The following is a 16,328-nucleotide window of genomic DNA, read 5'->3' as shown; positions in this document are numbered from 1 at the left end:
TCGTCATAGAATCGATTCTCACAGGGAAGCGCCCATATATCAACGGGCAACCGTTTCGTCCTTGACCCATAAGCGGCACTCCGAGGTGTGGTCAAAGAGGCCCTTCATCTCCAAAGACGCTCCGGCGTCGGTCTACAACACCGATATAGACTCGAACGGCTCTCAAAGAGGTATTACATCCCAAACGCGCTCTTCAGGCCCTCGTATACGTTCCCTTCCCACCGAACAGACGGCTTCGAAGTATAAGGGCATATCGAGCCATCGAATCTTTATTTTTGCACTATTAGGCCTCTGCATACTGATGTCGTTAGTGTTTGAGAATAGTAAGATTTGTGGTTTAGACTGTACTTACTGAGCATTCGGCACTCTAGCCCTCGAAACCGGATAAGATGCGCTGCTCTATAAAGGACGCCTACAGAGGGCCCCTTTCATGCATACGGCTTTCCCGTCTTGAACTATGACTCTTATAAGCGGCCTAGTCGTTTTCTGTGGAATTGGGGAGTCAATTGGGGAATGTCCGTGGAGTATGGGGTTTGGTGACGGATACGGTGGTGGAGGTTGGGGCGGCTGCATCTACAGCGGCATTATACAAGGCCCGACCTCTTCCCACCAACCATCGATCCAAACTATCGGCATCTCCTATTCCCGTCGTCCCTATCTCTTATCTCCCATCACCACTCTTCCATCCGGGATCTATTCCCCTGTCACTGATGTATTTATATTCTTGCGTAGTTTCGGGAATTTATACCTAGCTTTCTAACGAGATGGAATCTATTTTCGAGCAAGCTTTAGTTTTGGTAAGTAGCCGTAGCTTGGTAGCTCCGATGCGTGGTAGAGCTATCCCCAATCTATCACCAATTGAGCTAACTCAAACATAAATTTAGTCAAGATGTCGTCCTACAACACCGCTGGCAATTACAAGAGGGCCTATGGCTCTAGCAGCAGTGGAGGCAGCAGCAAGTATGTTGAAAAACCCCTGCTAATTTTGGGATTGGTAACCGTTTCAACCATAACCTAAACTAGCTATTACAAAACAGACAACCATCCACTCCGAATACTTCGGGATCTAGTGGCGATCGAAGCGGGCCCTAATCTCAACGCGCTCAGGTCTAGGTGCTTACGAACGCGCATATCCAGACAAAGGAAAACACCGCCGCTACCGGTGTGATCCATAGTTTACAGGGGTATGTGACGACAACCTGTTCAAGGAACACCACAAGCGCCCCGGTCACGGGACCATTTGACAACTCGCCACCAGATCTCCCACGAGTTCGAAGGCCAGATCGGGCAAGGATGAACACTGTTAACCTGATGAACTTTTACGTCGCTCAATATAACGAGCTGGTTATGCGTTGGATCCATCAACTCAACTACCTTCCTCATAGATATCTAGTCCACTTGGTATGTTTGAAACCCTTTTGTCTTATTTGGCGTCAAAGTTATGCGCCGGCATCAACATCGACTTTTATTTTCATATCCTGTTCTTTTCGTCTTTACTTTTTCCTATGCCATATTTTCATTGGGAAGCGTTCTAAGATCTGGATTTGCCTGTTCAATGCATGGAAGGTTTTTGGCATCTAAATCAATTGCTTGTACTGTTCTCAAATGACCCTTTTCTTCTTTTGATTCTCATGTCTTTATCGATGGATTGTTTACACTTGTCATGTATTTAATCTGATGCCTTTTTGCAGATGTTCGATCTTGGCTTCATAATTGGCAAGGCTCTGACCATTCGGATGCTGAGGGATGTATCTATATTGAACTTGAGGTTTTCAACGTCATTGCTTCTTGGTATCTTTCTCTTTCTGAACGGTCTCTGTCTTATACTGCGATGATACGTAGCTGAGGATGTGTCTCTTAGTGAGGTCATGATCAACATCGGGTAGAACGGACACTGTTGAAGAATTCCTATTTACAGAGCCCTTCATCTCTCATCTCGTGAAAGAGCCTACCATGAGGTGCCATGTCACTCTTATACCTCTTTAGTCCATACAGAATCTGAATATCCATCTGAATGTCTTTGAGTCGACCATGGTACTCAGTACCCATCTTGACCCTGGACTACCATGATACCAAAGAACTTGGGTTCACTTCCAAGCCGGTCGTTAGATTAGGATATTTCCTTTGCATACTCCATTCCTCAAGAAGTTTTCCAGTCATCCTCTAGAACTTATGTCCACATCCTGATAGCCCAGGAAAGGCAATTTCAAATAGCCAGCCCTCGGTCCTACGATAGAACCGCACCCAGCAGGGAGTCCAGTGAAAAGGAGTGTCTCAGAGTTCTCCTTGGGCTCCTGGACTGAGATAGATAAATATACGGAAGAGAAGAAGGCAGTTAGCAACGTAAATAAATGTATCTGTGCAGTAATTACTTACCTAAGTCAGTATTAGGTCTAGAATAGTATGGAATCATATCTAGGAAACTATCTTAGGGGTACTGCAGGCACGCTTTTGTTGGAATGTCCTCGAAGCCATTGATCCGAATAGCGTAAAGTTTAGTGTAGGTGGTGATATCCTTACTACACCTGCTCCTCCTCAGAAAGACTTCTCGTCTCACGCCCACTCTCGTACAAGATATTCCCTCAACTAGCAAACAATATTTCCCTCAAACTTCGAACGTCAATCTTCTGTCTTCCGTCTTCATCCATATCCTTCACCGTCTTTCCCTATCAACAACCATACGTCAGCCATGTCTTCAGAATTAAAGAAACTTAACCCGCATGCCAATGTCTTCACGCCCGGTGCCGACGGGTTTGACGCTACTGCAGTTTCTCTCCCTGACCCTAAGGTTTCTCCAAGGGAAAATACTCCTCCTCCAGCTCCAGAGCTTCTTCCAAAGAAAGCCAAGGAACGCGCTCCCAAGGACATTGGTAATCCCTCCGATCTCGGCAAAGTCCTCATAGTCCCTGCTCCCAAGGAATCTCCAGAGACCTCCTCCATCAAACCTCCAACTCCACTTCCCAAAGAAGAAGATTCCCCAAAAGAAACCTTCTTCTTCGGCGACATCCAAGTCAAAACGGACAATCCAGGCATCATTGAACCGGCTGGAAAGTATCCCAACATTCCAGTCCCCGTTCCCGAGGTGAAAGTTGCGGATCGAACTCTCACCCCAGAGATAATCCGCAACGAAGAGCTCAAAAGAGCCGTCGCCGAAAATTACCCCTCCAAAATCCCCGCCACGATCCTCGAACAAATCGCCCGCTGTGCTCGTGCCGGATCTCCCGATCCCGATATCCCAAGTTTCGGCGAATTCCTCAATTCAATGGAGAGGCTTACGTCTCGCGCCTTGGATAAGGGTTACCGTCAACCTCTCAACGCCTTGTATAATCCCAATTATCATGATACTTGGGATCTTGGAATGAAGATGGGGCAGTACTATTACAATGAGGGACTCATTGCTGTCGCCGATCTCGATGACCCTGTTCAAGTTTTGACGGATAATGAAGGGATGGTTAGGTACGAGCTGTGGAATAGGGTTTGGCTTCAGATTAGGAAGGGTTACCTTCATGAGAGCTTCTTTCCTGATCCTCGTGCTATTTCTTTGCACGTAAGTTCTCCTCTCCTCCTTTCGTTTTTCATCCTTGATATCATCTCGATATACAAGGCATAGATGTTGATTTACAACTGAATCAATATAGAAGGACATGACCCACAAGCTCATTCCAATCCTCCAACGTGAAGTGGGAAATCTCATAAAAGAAATGTGCCGTGACAGAATCTACACGCCTTCGCAAATCGTCCTACTCGATCGAGGAGTCAAAGAACGAACTTACTGGCTCGAACATTTGGAGAAGTGTCTTGATGTAATCAAGATCTTTGAGAAGGTATTCTAAGAGCTTCCTGACAATGCCATGATGGCGAGGGATTGGTTCGATAAATAGTTCTTGAAGGGGAGGAAGCATGTTACTTTTGGTGCCGACGGTGAAGTTTTTTAGCGGTGGTGTCTGATGTATTGTCTGTTATGGTACTATTGCTATACTATCCTCGGTGGATTCCGGGAGGAAGTAGGACTGTAACGGACTTTTTGATATGCTAGAATTTCGTAGTGCTGACAATACAATACAAATATTTCTTGATACCGATAATGCAATGGAAAATTCATTGATTCTTGAAGCTGGATTACTAGTTTTACGGATCGTATTCATCTTGTTATATCTTGTAGCTTGTATCCTGTAGGGGTGACGTAGGAAGTTTGATATCAACATTATTAGATATCCGTAGAAGCAGAGTTTACTACGTCATCAGGGTTTGGTAGCTCTTGCGTAGAGTATATAGGAAGAAAGGAGGGTATATGTGTATTGAACATTGATTCCTTCATTGCGGAACCGCATTATTTAAACGTCGACGCTCGGCACTCGCAACATCTCCCTCTCCTCTTCGCCAGCCTCCTAGATCTCGTTTCCCACCAATAACTTCATTTCCTTTCAATCTTCAGAACTTGTCTTGTTACCCTTTCATACCTCCCTTCAAATCAATTCAAAATGTCAGAAATTCCAGTCACCAGCACTTTGTCCTCAGCTGCCTCGGGAACTAGGCTTACCTCAATCCCTGAACATACCGTTCCTACTCCCACTCCTAAGGGCGAAACGGAATGTGTTGACGTTGCAAACACTCCCGTCACGGATCAGGAGAGACTTGAGAATAAACTTGTTGTCCTACGCGATATGATCACTAATCTAGAAGCTTACAAGCACCATGAAGATGACTACGCCAGTGTGGCTCGTTTGTCTGCTCGACTGGTTAACGAGTTCTTGAACGATATCACCCATATACACAACATGGCTATCAAGTTGTTGACTGATATGGGGCGCGAGATGGACTCCATCCAATATTTGAAGTTGGAACAACTCCAAAGATTTGCAAGTTTCCCTAATTTCATATATTAAGAAAACCTAGGTACGGAATAGATATGCTGACTATACTTGCATCAGAACACCCGCTACAATGACGTTCTCTGCTGCATCCTTGAGGTTCCTACACATACCAAGTCAGCCCTCGCTTGTCAAGTCCTGACACATGTCCCCTGCGAAGAAGGCGGTGGATACAAAACTGGTCTTGGAGCTCGACTTGCTAAAGCCTATGTCATCAGGGATGATATCGAGAAGAAAATAATTGACATCGAAGCGAAGATCGAAGTCGAAAGTCGAGCCCCGCTTGATGACTTCACCTTGGTTTCTCGCAAGAATAGTGTCAAACACGACGAACCCAATGCTTACGACACTCGCCCAAAGCGTTACCAATCTGCTCGTTACTAAGAAGCCTTGCTTGTAACGGACTTTATTGATCGACGACTTTGAGATTATTGTTTTTTCATCGAGTGGGTTTTTTGTACTCTCTTCTTCTTGCTTGTCACCATCCACGATCGACACCTCAACCTTCCAACGACTTCCACCTGCATGCACGGATTTCTGCTTCATGGACTATAATGGTTTATGAGATATAGGTTTCCGTTGTTTCTTATTTATGATATCGTCACCTGTTTTCTATGGCTTCATGTGCACTAGCTCACATTGGTCTGGGTACTGCCTCGATCTAGTAGTGTCATGAGATAGTCGAATGCAAAGCCGATGCTCTCCTCTCCCCATTAACTCTTTCCGTTCAATTATAGGATCCCTCGTAATACTTTCATCAGTAGCAAATAAACATCGTGACTTTCTGACTTTGGTGTAGCAATATTTTGTGGACAACACAAAAATAGCAGCAAATTTGCTTGTCAGGAAAGAAATGCGTTGCATTTTTTGCGTTATCAACATACTTCCGCTTTGGGCCTAGTGCGCGAGACTGCCTTTTTGGTACTGTGCGACAAACAAACTACCTCGCTTCTACGTCTCCAACTTCCAACCTCCATCATCCTCATCATCACGAACATCCTCACCAACATCACCATCCGCCTCAAGTACCTCACGATCCCTCGATCTATCCTCAAGAATCCTATCAGCCTCCCCATCTCACCCCGGTTCTTCCTCTGCGAACAACCCTCACAATGACCCGCCGCAAAGCCAACCACCCCACGTCCCCACCTCAGAACCCCAGACCTGCCCACCAATCCCACCGGCGCCAACAATCCCACCCGCACACCTCATCCGGGCCTTCTCTCCAAGCCCTCCACGCTGTCCACGACGCCCCCGCCTCCCTCGAACAACTCAACTCCCTAAATTTCCCCGTCCTTCAACGCTTCCTCCCCGCTCTAACTCGCATCCACCTAACAACCTCCTACTCAACCGCTTACAAAATCCGCAACGGTAACTGGGAAAAACTCGACATAGAAGGACCCCTGTTCCTTCTCGAACTTCTTCCTTCGCATCCTCACTTTCCATCTTCATCTCCAACGCCCCCGGATCCAAAAATGTTAGAAGGAATGGGGAAATACCACGCTTTCGTCTTAAACCGCAAGGGAGTGAATAACCTCCTAATCCCACTTCCCAAAAGGATTGAAAACGTAGATACTACGAATTCGGTGCTTATAAGTATGTTGATGGCTTGGGAGGACTGTTACGGTCTTAGTGTTTTCGATCAGGAAGGGACATCAACGGCTAGCGAGAGCGAAAGGGTTGGAAGGAAGGTTTTGGAATTGGTTAAGGAGATGGAGGAGATTGATGAAGCTGCTGCTGCTTCTGCGGCTGCTAAAGAAGCGGAAGCTTTGAGAAAGAGAGTTGAGGACAACGATCGATCGCAGGCGGAGTCGCAGGTACAACAGCAGCAACAGTGGGGACAACCCCAACCACAACAAATTCAACAGACGATTCACCATCAACATCCTCAGATGCATCAGCATCTACCACAATTACAAATGCAGCATCTTCACCACCCCAATCAACCACAATACCCGGGTTCACCGGCATACATGACGCCTACGGCGGAGTACGGCGGAGTCGATCTTATGGCTGCGTTGGGACCAAAGCTGGGGATTGTGGGGAATAATGGTGGGAATAATAGTGGATATAATAGTGGAGATGGGGGGTATACCAGTGCTGCTAGCGGGACGGGTGGGAAAGGGAGGAAGATTACGCTGAATGAGCTCTTTGGGAAGCCTCTTGGGTAGAAACCTTGATGGTTACCATGTGATTTGTTCAGGTATGCATTTTGTCCTTTTTCTTCATTTGAGCGGTGTTAGGAAGGCATTCAAGGGTGGTGCATGGCGTTTTTCAGGCGGTGCCTGATTTTTTGTATGGCGATATTGTAATTTCTATTGCCCACGGCATGCTCAACTATTTCATCATGAGAAAATACGAATCCAATACGATCGCTTTTCATCCCACGATCAAACTAGAGAACAATCCGAATAAGTAGGAAATCTTATCGCTAAATTTATCCCCAACGTGAACAATTACACAACCATGAAATCCTGTTTAACATTCCCATTCCGTTCCAACTTCTCAAGATGTAGATTTGTATAAAAAAAAAATCACCACATGCCCAAGTACAACTGTTATCAAGACACCGTTCAAGTAAAAATCTGGTGACTAGCCTCAACCTCAGCAAATACAATGCATATGACAGCAACGTCTGTAATCCTTAGCCATCTAGAATAGCTATATAGTATTTTCATAAACTGCTCGATTATCAGTTTGAGCATCGGATCTGTTTGTGAGTTTATGTATGAACATACACATTAGACGAGTATACAGACCGAATTTCCCTCATACCCCATGGCCCAAGTATCCCGAGACCTCAGAGGACCGTATGAGTATATCGGAATACCTCTTCTCCGACTGTACGAATTAATATCGTACCCCATGGACATTAATCTAATATTTAAAAGCCCATAGCCAACATCGATATACCGAGGGATTATAGCATGTAAACGAGTCTACTTAGAAGATAAGCCGGCCATAGCCTCGGTGTAGTAATCCCGGGCACGTCGACAGGTTTTCCATATATACATATCTCTCCGAACGACTAAGACGGCTTTTGCAAGGGTTTGTAAACATGTAATTACTGCTCTTCTTCTTCTTCCCCCCCGCGTCATAAAATCAATAAATTCGTAGACCTCTATATATAATCATGGTTTTAAAATCGAAACGGGTTGATCGTTTCAATTGCCTCATCCGGAATATATCGATGGCATTGTAATTTACAATCCTTGGTTATCCAGCTGTTAGAATGTCGACTAGTGACGACCTGCACCGCCGTGCCGTTGTAGTTGTAGTTGTTTGCGTTATGTGTAGAGTCCCTACTGTGAACCGCCGTGATACCGTACTTTTTGTGCCGTCTGCAAGGGATTAATTGATCTTTGATGGTTGTCATAAAACGTGGTGGTTGGTGGCTTCGAAATTTCGTGGGAATGATACGTAATAAGATGTACGGCTTTGAGTTGGCGAGGGCCGGGGGCATTGCTGATGTCTCGAATAGTTTGGAGACCGGGACGCTAACGTACACTCACCCATATGGTTGGTATGTACGAATTGATTAATCCATTCGTAATTAATTGCGATGGCTGCGTTTACGCGGTCTTGGCGGGGGCGCATATACTCCGAATGGATTGGGATGGTTTCCAGAGGCCTTGTAGTTTTAAGTCCTTGGTGTAGCATATGATGCCAGGCCTCGGGATGTGCCCTCTTACCGCGTTTAGCCATGTATTGGTGGTGCTTTGCGGGCGTCGTGAGTTTTTTCGATAATCGTCGACATGCATTTCGCTTTTGTTTGGATGAAGTTTGTATATGTATCCGGCCGTGGATCTTTGGAAGTTGTCAAACCACCACCCCTCATACAAAGTGAAGGTACTTAAGTGCGGAGGCTTGATGGTGGAGATCGGCATATGAGATTAAGACTTATAGTTTACCGAGGGAAGAAATTCTAGCGCTCGCCTCGATCTGTCTTATGACCACATGCACCAAAGCTTTGACTTCAACAAGAAGAATATATCGGTAGTGTTGGAGGGGGTGACTTAAATATCTCTCCATGGATCCTGCCGAGTCGTGGCCGTTAAACATGATCATAGCTGGTTGGAGACTCCCGCATTCGAGACCTGAATTGCTATGGTTAACCATTCAAAGGGTCCATGGAGCAAATATCTGGCTTTCCATTTAATAGACACAGACCCTAAACAGCCCTTGAACAGCCCTTGTGCATATCTATTTTGATAGAGTTGGTCGATTTCATCTTTATCTTGCGATTGGATTTCGTGGTTGCATGCAAACACCAGCGCCAGACCAAAGACGTGCAAGAGTACGTGTATTCGCAATCCGAACTAGTGATCGTTCGAAGGATCCATCAGACTGAACCCCGATTGTTTGCCCATGGCACAGTTCTTTGTCTTTCTTTCGAATAGACATAGACCCTGTATATATCCACCCCCATAAATTTGGTCGACCTTTTTTGTCCTGCACTTCGTGGTTGTAAGCTTCGGCATCATGTGCACATTAGAGACGTGCAAGAGGATGCGTACAAGTTGGGACTAGCTATAGTCACTTAGTATAGAAACATACTGATTGCGGTTACACTTTTAAACAATATATATACCGAGTGTGTGGACGCCCAAGCCCGTCCGCATCCCTCTGCTTCAGTGATCTGGATTTATATTTTGCAACCGCGCATGAGGATTTTGGCCAGATGGTATCAGTCATCGAGGCTTCCGTAGAAACGATGTTGGAATTTTAGGTCTGCGCGGTCAAGGCACACCTCTAACGTTCGGTAGCTTATTCCATTCCATATCCGCTTTCCCACAATCTGATCACCATTATAAAAGAGAGGTTAGTGAACACTATTATCGACTATTGCCTAAAGAAAACTTGCAGCCGCTATGCGAGTTACGGCGAGAGAGCGCGAGGACTCAGCTTGAAAAAAGATTCGTGAACTAAAGAACATGGGCTAAACGCCTGTTGTTCCCTTATAACTTTGGGACTCATGATGGTGTATATATATCTCGTCTCTGGATTTGAAATCTTCATCATCCAGATAGGATGTGACGTCACCGAACTTCTAGCTGGCGCATGAATATATTTTGGTTCGACTGGAATATTAAGAAACTCGCGCTGTGATAGTTCGAACATCATTAGGTTAGCGATTTTGGCTTTCATAAACTCTGAGTCTGCCCCCGGATCCTCATTGATGGTGATGGCGACCGTGGAATCGATTAATCCTTTCTCTTGAGCACTATGGATGTAACTTTTCCACCTGTAGCTTTCTCGCTTGGGCTAATGAGTTCCTTCCCCCCTTGGATATTTGCCTTGAGCATGTTATAAGGACTTCTATCAAGCTATGGTTGGAGATGTATCCATTTCTGTATATATAGATAGGCTTTTGACGCGGCTTTAGAGCCAATTTAGGATGATGCACGTTGTGGGTGCGTGGAGCTGATGATGGTGAAGGTTGGTGGTTGATAAGAGAGCGAGGAGCATAGCAACAAAAATAAATAAAAGATAAATAACGTCGTCATCATATAGACACCGACACACTTCCAGCCTCGGCACCCCGACACAATCGCAACACACTTTCAAACGTTGCATTTTCCGTTTAGCCCGAATCCCGAAAGAAGAGCTCCCAAATCCGTCCGCTTGCAGCTCTTCCCGAACGTTTAACGCAAACTCCCCGATAGGGAGCCAGGTCACGCGATAATAACCTGCGAGTCTCATGAACAAAGTCTCGAAATCTCAGAGGAACCACAATCTAGAACCTCTTGGTCAGGCCAATACGGATCCACTGCGGGGAGTGTGCATCTCACATGCACCACGGTCCCACATTTTTTTCTCTCTGTCTCGATATCCAGGCGCAGATTGGTTTTTTTCTGCTCCCCGCACTTCCGATGGACATGTCGAGCTAACGATAATTTGCCGGTGATTGCCACTTGACATCGTGACGTCACTTTATAGGCAGTACTAAGAAGTATGCATGCGTGCACGATTGCATGACGGCAGACTTCGGACCTTCACATAGGTCCGAATTGGCAGTTCCCATCGGAATTTTTCTATCAAAGCTTAAAGTTGATAAGAAAAGCTTCGAAAGCCAAGTGTATATATAAACCTTGTAGAACTTCCTCTTTTGCCTAGCTACGTATTATTTCCTGTCATACAATTACACAAATTCAATCAATCAATATCACTAAACATTATCCAACCTCAAACAAACTTTGACTACAATTACTACTTAAATCAACTATCACAATTAAATCAACCATGGCCTCATCTGACCATCCAAAATACGAAGAAGCAAAACCCGCAAGTACAAGTACGACCACTTATACTCCTCTATCCTAGAACTGGGGTAACATCCAGAGTGTTATAGATTCCTCGACCGCGAGTATAACTCAAGCCGCCCGTCGTGTCACAGTAAGCCCCCCATCTATAATACATTTCAATAATCCCAAAAATCCACCTCACTAACATATCTACGAAAAGGGCGCGAGCGAGTACTTCCGCAACACCATCCTCGCCAACGTCGAACGTCTAGCCGGTGATGCGGCCATAGCAGACGAAAAAGAAAGGCTGGCACGCATAGGATACCAGCAGATGAGAGGAAGGTCGGAAGAACATACTCATACACCGCCTATATCCGATTATCCACCGGAAACACATCACGGTCAAGTGCATGGAACGAGTATGGGGGCAACAGTACCGCCCGGATATGTTGAACCCACAAAGCCGGGGCTCAAAAATTAGTCGTTATGCGCGGATGGAACCAAGTTAAAAGTTTTTGAAATGGGAAATTGTGATATTTATTTGACTAAGTCGAGTGGATCTGGGTATTGGTCCAAAATACGAAATGGATTTTTCAAGGTTCCTGAATAATTCATATAATATCATTAATGGTCATATATTAACTTGTAATAAACCCTCCTTGTACGCCTAGCTAGTTAACAAAACAGAGGAGAACCAACTCATCGAATCTCAAAATGCCCCTGAACATCAGTATCAGCAATGAATTTCACAAACTCCTCGTACGAGTGCTTCCGCACCCAATGACTCTGCATCGTATCTTCTCCAGAAACAGTGGTAAACCTATATTTCAATCCAATATCAAACCCACAAAAAGCTTGATCCCTCCAATTCCCATGAATCCTAACGCTTAAGAAATACTTTTTCTCATCGACCAGTCTTCGGTATTGGTTGCTCACTAAAAAGTCGACTTCGATGGTTTCCAAACCCATGTTATCGCGAGTTTGTTCCAAGAAATCGAGGATTTCTTCTTTTTCTACCAAGTTGTGTCCAAATGTCCCTTCCCCACATATGACTTCCTTGACAGTCTCTTTGTTGGTCATCAAGAATGCTTTTAACCCACAAAGCGTAACTCCAACCTTTCCAAGTTCGATCCTTCTCAACTTCTCCAACTTCATGGCCGTAGGGACCACAAACTCCCTAGGCACAGCATTCTCCTCCCTCCTCACTTCACTCCCCTGCACCCTCCACACAACCAAATCCTCCACCGTCCTAACAGTCTCCGTAAACAACGGCGAAACCTCAAAATATTCCCTATGATACCCTTCCCTCTCCTTCTCATCTAAATATAACTCCAACCTTCGCAGCCTCGAAAAGGTATACCTATACCCTTCTGCATGTCTCTCGATCCAACCGTTCAACTCGGCTTCCGTAGCTTGACGTCCGGTTGTGTCACTAATCCTCGCATGATATGGTTCGAAAAACGATATCATAGCTCCAGATTTCGGATACTCGGTTGAAAGGGTACCCACTCTAACTTCCTTAATCCGTCGTTTCGCTTGCGCAGCGCAGAATAATATCGACGGATAAGCTTCCCATAAATGTGAATGTAAGGCTTCTCGAGAAAACCAATCGGTCCAAGGTAAATCTCCATCCTCAATTTCCGGGTTCTTCTTAAGCAACCATGCGAGTTCGGGATTATATTCTCTCCAAATCTTCAACATAACCGACGGATCTTCCTTCGTAATATCCGTTCTTTTAAACTCGAGTATTTGGAGGTTTGGAAGAGACCGAAAGGCTGAAGTTATACGTTCCAAAATCTCGGCTTTATCCTGCCATTTCAAGTACAAACTCGTAAGGTGTACTTCAAACAACGTGAAAATCTCATGAAATGCGTCTTCATAATTCGTCGGTTCCTCTTCAACCTCTTCATTCTTCAGCCGTAGATCTTCAACCTCCTCGCCATGAAGTCCCGTGAACATCCTTTTCAACATTCTTTTCAACGCAGACGCTCGAAGTGATTTGTCTTTTATCCTCCTGGTAGATGGTAATGCCAAGCTCCGACGCATGTGGTTATGATACCACCGCTGCATCCTCGCACGAGTTTCCTGCGGATACCCCATCGCCGTACTAATACACCAATACCGCTTAAGAAGACCGACATAAGGACTTTCCAGATCAAACGTAATATGCGTAACCCGTTTCGCAAGCCGCGGTATCCTTGCAATACGTTCTAGTTTTCGAATCCCGTCTTGGCAAAGAAAGTAGGTTTTGTGCGAATGGATAGAGTTTAGACGTTGGATCGGTAGTTTTCGGCGAAGGGTTCGGGAGACAAGTTGGAGTTTTAGAACTTCGGTGTTGGAGAGGTAGTCGGTGATTTCGTAGATTATATCGGCTGGGAAGGCGGAGAGGAGGGAGAAGGTTGCGGGAGGAGGTTTGAGGTCTGTGCAGTGTGGCTGGTGGAGTGGCGCCATTTGGTGAGGCCAAAGAGTTGTGGTGAGGACTTGTGCCATGATGCAAGAAGGGTTACTGTACGAGCTCGAGTCCGCCGACTGAATTTCCGAGAAAGCTGCTTGGGATTCGGCGATCATGAATATTCATGAAGAAAGTGCTCTATCGTAAGATCCCTTTAACTATCAGGGTCCCTCCCCGAGTATTTAGATAAAAGAGCTCAAAAGCCCAAGCGCCCGATTTGCGTAAGAGAAAAGAGAGGTCGATGAGAAACGAAAAATTTCGGCTCTTTGAAACCGCAGGCGAAGGCGCCTGCCTCCCTTTAGCGTCCCCGAACAAACTTCTTGTTTACTAGTGGTGGCGTCGACGATGTTCAAGTCCGGTGCACTATGGAGGGTTTTTGAATTCGAGCGAGCAAAAGGCCGGGCCGGAAGCCAAGAACATACGTAATTCTCGCAGGCATTTCTCGTTAAGCTATGTGTGTATTTGGGACGACTAGCGAAACGGAATTTGAGAGAGTGGTGTACAGTATGCATGTATTTCGCTCTCTGCCTTTCGCTGAGCTCTCCCTAGCTTTTGCCCGCTACAGAATTTAACCGTATCGACGGCCGTTGCTTTTTGCGTCAGTGGCGTGCAGGTCCGATACTTAATCTGGTGCTTTCTCCTGAGCAATATCTCTATCCAGCCAAAGTGGGTCTGTAACTATCTCCACGGGAGATGTTCGAACGAGATATGATAGCCGACGCATTAAGTCAATCTGAGGTGTATCAAATCTTGATTCCCTTAATCCATTTTTCCAAAATTTCCTCAATATCTTGGGATGAAACTTGCTTTCTTGAGTTTTTTGTTCGACATATTTTTCTGAAATGACCTAGATTTGGTTAGGTCTGCCATGTTTTCTCGCATGCATTCGCGCCATACCTGCCCTGGTCGTTTAGTGAGCGGTCTCACTCTGACGCCGCAGCGAGCGCACAGGTCAATAGTGCGGCAGGGCAGTGTTTTCGGAACTTCGTAGTGGAATCGGGTTCGCAGATGAGCTGCTGCCTTTGAACGACAAATTCGCAGGCCGCCACGATGAGTGGCTTGTATGGTTATGGTCTATTCTTAGTGATACTTCACAGTTTCCCATGCATATTCTGTCTTGTCGTGGAGACTCGACCCTTGTGCGAATAATTGCAATGTTAACGGAGGGATATATTTCAAGCGTCAAGCGCTTCCAGCTCAAATTCAAGTTGCTAGAATACTTTTGTACCCAAGGAAAACAAGAAAGCACCTCAAAACTTACCTAATCCCCGAGTAATCATGGTCACACCAAAATGCAGAAGGCTAACAGAGATTCAACTAAGATCTCTGTACGATGGCGCTAGAATCAAGCTCATACATTTGCAGGTGCAGATGGTGGAGCCAACGCAGATATCCCACTCCGAAACGTCACGGAACCATATCTCGACTTCGTCTAGCTTAATCTACCAAAAGTGGATAGTTAGCGTGAAGATCTCTTTTTCGGCTCGAAAGAAACTGTAAGGGGATGAAGCCCGTGCTTTAAATACTATTTCGTAATAGACCCTTTTCGAAATTTTAAAGTGCCGCTAGCTGTCAATGTTGCAGGGCGGAGATTTGTGCGGCATGCACCGAAAGGCTATGGCTGCCGTTCATGGGGGTATGTGTATATCACGATATGATAGTACAATGCCATGATCTAATGATATTATTGACCGAGTGGAACCAAATAGTTGCGATTGCGACCATATTATTCAATGGGAACGGACAATTTTTAGGCTTTCGATATTTACCGAGGAATCAGTCTATAGGATCACCAGTTTAATGGTCTAAGATTGCAGTATTGGAACGTATTAAACGCATTGATCGACCTAATAGATATTTAGAAGATGCCCATGTACTTCAAGTACTTGGCTGTGGAAACTTGACCATGTTAGCATGGAAATTACATGAAGATCCTATCTCTATTTTACAAAGGACTATCGATATCTCAAATGTTCGATGATTGAATTCTCCTACTCCGGCTGTCCGCGAGAAGTTAGCTTCTGGCGTGCGCATGAATTCATGCATTGCATTACCAATCTTTCCGGTTTTAATCTAGAAAATATTTAGTTAACCGATGAGTACTGACTCGCTTTCACAGGTTCTAGTTGATAAATATGCTTATAGGCGAGAGTATTTAACGCTTCAAGTTGATAAGGGTGGGAGCTAAGCCACAGCGGCTCAAAGCATAATTATAATGGTGCAACTCGAGACCTCGCAAACCCGATAAGCTGGTTTCAAGACTGCACCTAGAGAACTACACGAACAAGACCGTTTACTCAGCCGCCATCTTTATAGTGATGGCAAATATCATAGTGCATATATCGAGACCTAAGAAGTTTCAAGGTTTTAACCAGCTGCACTGTGTACTACTATTATCTTTGGCGGCCGGATACAGTTTCTACTTATCCTTGTATCAGTCGATACATACATCTTCTAGTCCGAGATCACGAACCTACACCACATACGGTAGTCGAAAATTCCCTTCTTGGTTTTAGTGACCGTGATGATACGGGTCTTGGCCTTGAGCTTCTTAAGCTTCGGACACTTTCCCTTACCGTCCGAATTCCAAGATCTTGTTTAGTCGACTTGCAGGTGGCTTTCTGTACCATCCATTTTCAAGAAAACTCTAGAGCTCGCCTATTTAGTGACGATATCAGTTATATGTACATGATGAAGGAATATACCGCCCCCTCTAGCCGATTTCGAGCCTGTTGACTCCCTCCCCCACGATCACCTCGC

The 16,328-nt window shown here is 45.3% G+C and overlaps 6 protein-coding genes across 7 annotated transcripts; 4 read left to right on the top strand and 2 right to left on the bottom strand.

Moving 5' to 3' along the window:
• Positions 1–2,689: 2,689 nt before the first annotated feature.
• Positions 2,690–3,833, top strand: DFL_001344 (uncharacterized protein; the record flags this gene model as incomplete). Its single annotated transcript, XM_067629952.1, has 2 exons — positions 2,690–3,547; positions 3,639–3,833. The coding sequence occupies 2 exons, from the start codon at positions 2,690–2,692 to the stop codon at positions 3,831–3,833; spliced, it is 1,053 nt and encodes a 350-aa protein (XP_067495922.1).
• A 648-nt stretch (positions 3,834–4,481) lies between these two features.
• On the top strand, positions 4,482–5,255 carry DFL_001343 (uncharacterized protein; the record flags this gene model as incomplete). The annotated part of the gene is made up of 2 exons (XM_067629951.1): positions 4,482–4,739; positions 4,932–5,255. 2 exons carry the CDS (start codon positions 4,482–4,484, stop codon positions 5,253–5,255), a joined length of 582 nt encoding a protein of 193 aa, XP_067495921.1.
• A 728-nt stretch (positions 5,256–5,983) lies between these two features.
• Positions 5,984–7,042, top strand: DFL_001342 (uncharacterized protein; the record flags this gene model as incomplete). The annotated part of the gene is made up of 1 exon (XM_067629950.1): positions 5,984–7,042. The coding sequence occupies one exon, from the start codon at positions 5,984–5,986 to the stop codon at positions 7,040–7,042; it is 1,059 nt and encodes a 352-aa protein (XP_067495920.1).
• A 1,883-nt stretch (positions 7,043–8,925) lies between these two features.
• On the bottom strand, positions 8,926–9,493 carry DFL_001341 (uncharacterized protein; the record flags this gene model as incomplete). Its single annotated transcript, XM_067629949.1, has 5 exons — positions 8,926–8,968; positions 9,042–9,190; positions 9,280–9,328; positions 9,389–9,401; positions 9,463–9,493. 5 exons carry the CDS (start codon positions 9,491–9,493, stop codon positions 8,926–8,928), a joined length of 285 nt encoding a protein of 94 aa, XP_067495919.1.
• Positions 9,494–11,114: 1,621 nt separating this feature from the next.
• DFL_001340 (uncharacterized protein) lies at positions 11,115–11,597 on the top strand (the record flags this gene model as incomplete). The annotated part of the gene is made up of 3 exons (XM_067629948.1): positions 11,115–11,166; positions 11,224–11,267; positions 11,337–11,597. 3 exons carry the CDS (start codon positions 11,115–11,117, stop codon positions 11,595–11,597), a joined length of 357 nt encoding a protein of 118 aa, XP_067495918.1.
• Positions 11,598–11,815: 218 nt separating this feature from the next.
• DFL_001339 (uncharacterized protein) lies at positions 11,816–13,606 on the bottom strand (the record flags this gene model as incomplete). Of its 2 annotated transcripts, XM_067629945.1 has the most annotated exons (2): positions 11,816–12,435; positions 12,483–12,492. In XM_067629945.1, 2 exons carry the CDS (start codon positions 12,490–12,492, stop codon positions 11,816–11,818), a joined length of 630 nt encoding a protein of 209 aa, XP_067495916.1. The 2 variants fall into 2 exon arrangements, with proteins under 2 accessions (XP_067495916.1, XP_067495917.1); XM_067629946.1 differs by having other exon boundaries at positions 11,816–13,606.
• Between the last annotated feature and the right edge of the window lie 2,722 nt (positions 13,607–16,328).

This window comes from Arthrobotrys flagrans (genome assembly GCF_004000055.1).
Source record: "Arthrobotrys flagrans strain CBS H-5679 chromosome Unknown unitig_15, whole genome shotgun sequence".
NCBI lineage: Eukaryota > Fungi > Ascomycota > Orbiliomycetes > Orbiliales > Orbiliaceae > Arthrobotrys > Arthrobotrys flagrans.
Note: the sequence above shows the minus strand (reverse complement) of the source record. Positions and strands in the feature narration are given on the sequence as shown.